At 47.9% G+C, this 2,509-nt stretch overlaps 1 protein-coding gene across 1 annotated transcript; it reads left to right on the top strand.

Moving 5' to 3' along the window:
* Window positions 1-851: 851 nt before the first annotated feature.
* Window positions 852-1,941, top strand: LOC142865938 (myb/SANT-like DNA-binding domain-containing protein 7). Its single transcript, XM_075999547.1, is given in 2 exon segments — window positions 852-1,337; window positions 1,339-1,941. Coding segments are annotated over 2 exon segments (1,089 nt in total).
* The last annotated feature ends 568 nt before the right edge of the window (window positions 1,942-2,509 follow it).

Raw genomic sequence — 2,509 nt, 5'->3', positions numbered from 1 at the left:
TGTGTGGTCTTAGCAGTCTGCAAAGCAAAGCGATGGCCAACAATGTATGGAGGGGTAGATATTTAAAGCAGTGTTGAGCTACATAATATTTGAATTGTTGGCCTATTTGCCCAAAACCCCTATTGATGAGTGCTCATCCAGGCACAGTGAGTAGACTGGCAGACTATCATTCTCTGGCACTCAATTGGTCTACAGGTCTCATCTTTCTCATATAGGAAAGGTCCTATAGATTGCTGGCTTTAGATCATAGTCAAGGCCCCATTTTCATACCTGTAAAAAGATCATGTGTGCATTATTTCCATAATTCCTGGATTCCTGAATTTTGTTTTTGGACATCTTATCCAGTCAATCCTGCTTCTTCCTGGTACTGCAAAGGTTTTCAAAACAAACTAAAAAGGCAGGTCAAACTTTGATGTGAGGTTGCGGCTGCCGGACTCGTCTTTGCTGCCACCGCCGGCGCTGCCGCCTCATGGCGGCCATCGGGGTTCTCCTGGGCTGCACATCAGCCTGTGTGGCTGTCTACAAGGATGGCCGTGCTGATGTAGTTGCAAATGATGCAGGTGACAGAGTTACTCCAGCCGTTGTAGCTTACTCAGAAAATGAAGAGATTGTTGGACTGGCAGCAGAACAAAGCAGAATACGAAATATTTCAAATACAGTAATGAAAGTAAAGCAGATCCTTGGCAGAAGCCAGAAATTCAGTCCTTGGACCTGGCTTCTCAGCAGTTGTCCCTGAGAGTGAAGAATCGGCTGGCTCCTGGAAATACACTGAGAACACACAGAGCTTCCACACACCTTCAGATTTGCACCTTGCTGCACAGGAGCTTTCTAGCCTTCCTTCCCAACGTACCATGGCCAGTACCAATAGCAGTGCAGGCATCCAGTGGTCCAGACAGGAGACACGAACTCTCCTTTCCATACTAGGTGAGGCAGAGTATATTCAGCACCTCCAGACTGTGCATCATAATGCTGATGTCTATCAGGCTGTGTCTAAGCGAATGCAGCAGAAAGGCTTCCGCCGCACTGAACGTCAGTGCCGCTCCAAGTTTAAAGTTCTGAAGGCGTTATATTTAAAGGCCTACGTGGCCCATGCCACAAGTATGGGTGACCCACCACACTGTGCTTTTTATGATACATTGGATCAGCTTCTTCGAAATCAGATAGTGACTGACCCAGACAACTTAATGGAGGATGCTGCTTGGGCCAAGCACTGTGATCAGACCTTAGTGGCCTCTGACACCCCAGGGGAAGAGGGAACCAGCATTCTGAAAGCAAAAAGGACTCAGGCAGCTGATCTTCGGCCTATCTTGAAAACAGTTAAGGAATCAGATGAAGATTGATTGTCAGCTGAGAATCAGTAACCGGATACGAGAAACCAGTGACCTCGAGGACTCCTGGGATGAATCCCCGGGTGCAGGGTGCTCTCAAGGGACCCCCACCTACAGCAACTCCCACAACCTTTTCAGAGGTGCAGTTGCTCCCTGTCAGAGCAGCCCCATGACCAGACTGGGTGTGTCCGGGGAGCCCGGTCCCTGCACCAGCACCAGCTGCAACACTCCTGGTGCAGCCTCCGCACCACGGCCTCCGGTCTCCTCTCCCAGAGTTGGTTTTGTTTCTGGTGGGGATAGGCCTTTGACCAGTGAACCCCCTCCAAGGTGGGCAAGACGAAGAAGGCGGTCAGTGGCCAGAACCATTGCAGCCGAGTTGGCAGAAAACAGGAGATTGGCACGAGAACTTTCAAAGCGTGAGGAAGAAAAACTGGACAGGCTGATTGCTATTGGTGAGGAGGCCAGTGCTCAGCAAGACACTACCAATGAGCTCCGCAGGGACGCTGTCATCGCGGTCAGATGTTTGGCAACAGCAGTGGAAGAAGCAACTGGTGCTTTTCAGCTAGGCCTTGAAAAATTGCTTCAGAAGTTGATTTCGAACACCAAAAGCTAGGAACTGATAACAAAAGTTTATTTCCTAAACTGGTAGAAGTCTAGTTTCAATACTTGCTTTCTAGGATTCTGGCTCCTTTTCTGTGTCCTCAGAGAAAAAGAGTGGATGAACCATTAATGTGCAGAGTGGTAGGAATATACTTGCTAGTACCTTTCCCCAAGATTCTCCATTAATTGTAAGACCTTTCAGAAATGTGAGGGGTGGCCTAATAGAAAATGGATGGAGCCGAGTCCAACAGAGCTAGTTCGACCTGGGCTTTGTCTCTGATGTAAGGCAATTTAGTTTACCTCTCTACAACAGTTTTCCTCATCTGTAAAATGGGGATGGTATTAACTCCTGCCCTGCCTACCTCACAGGGTTGTTGTGAGGGTCAAATGGCTAATAGATGTGAAAGAGTTTAAAAGCACTAGAGACATTTAAGTTATTAACACATCTGACCTTGGCTGCAGTAAGGCCACGGTGAGGCACATTAGTTTACAAGACACAGAAGTGTGGCCGTATACCATGACCTCATTGCTTGAATCTTTTTTCACTCGTTTAACTTGACTGCTTTCATGGAATTGGGATC

The sequence above is a fragment of the Microcebus murinus genome, chromosome X, assembly GCF_040939455.1.
Source record: "Microcebus murinus isolate Inina chromosome X, M.murinus_Inina_mat1.0, whole genome shotgun sequence".
NCBI classification, from domain to species: Eukaryota; Metazoa; Chordata; class Mammalia; order Primates; family Cheirogaleidae; genus Microcebus; species Microcebus murinus.
The sequence above is the reverse complement of the archived record's forward strand: the minus strand, read 5'-3'. Positions and strand labels throughout refer to the sequence as shown.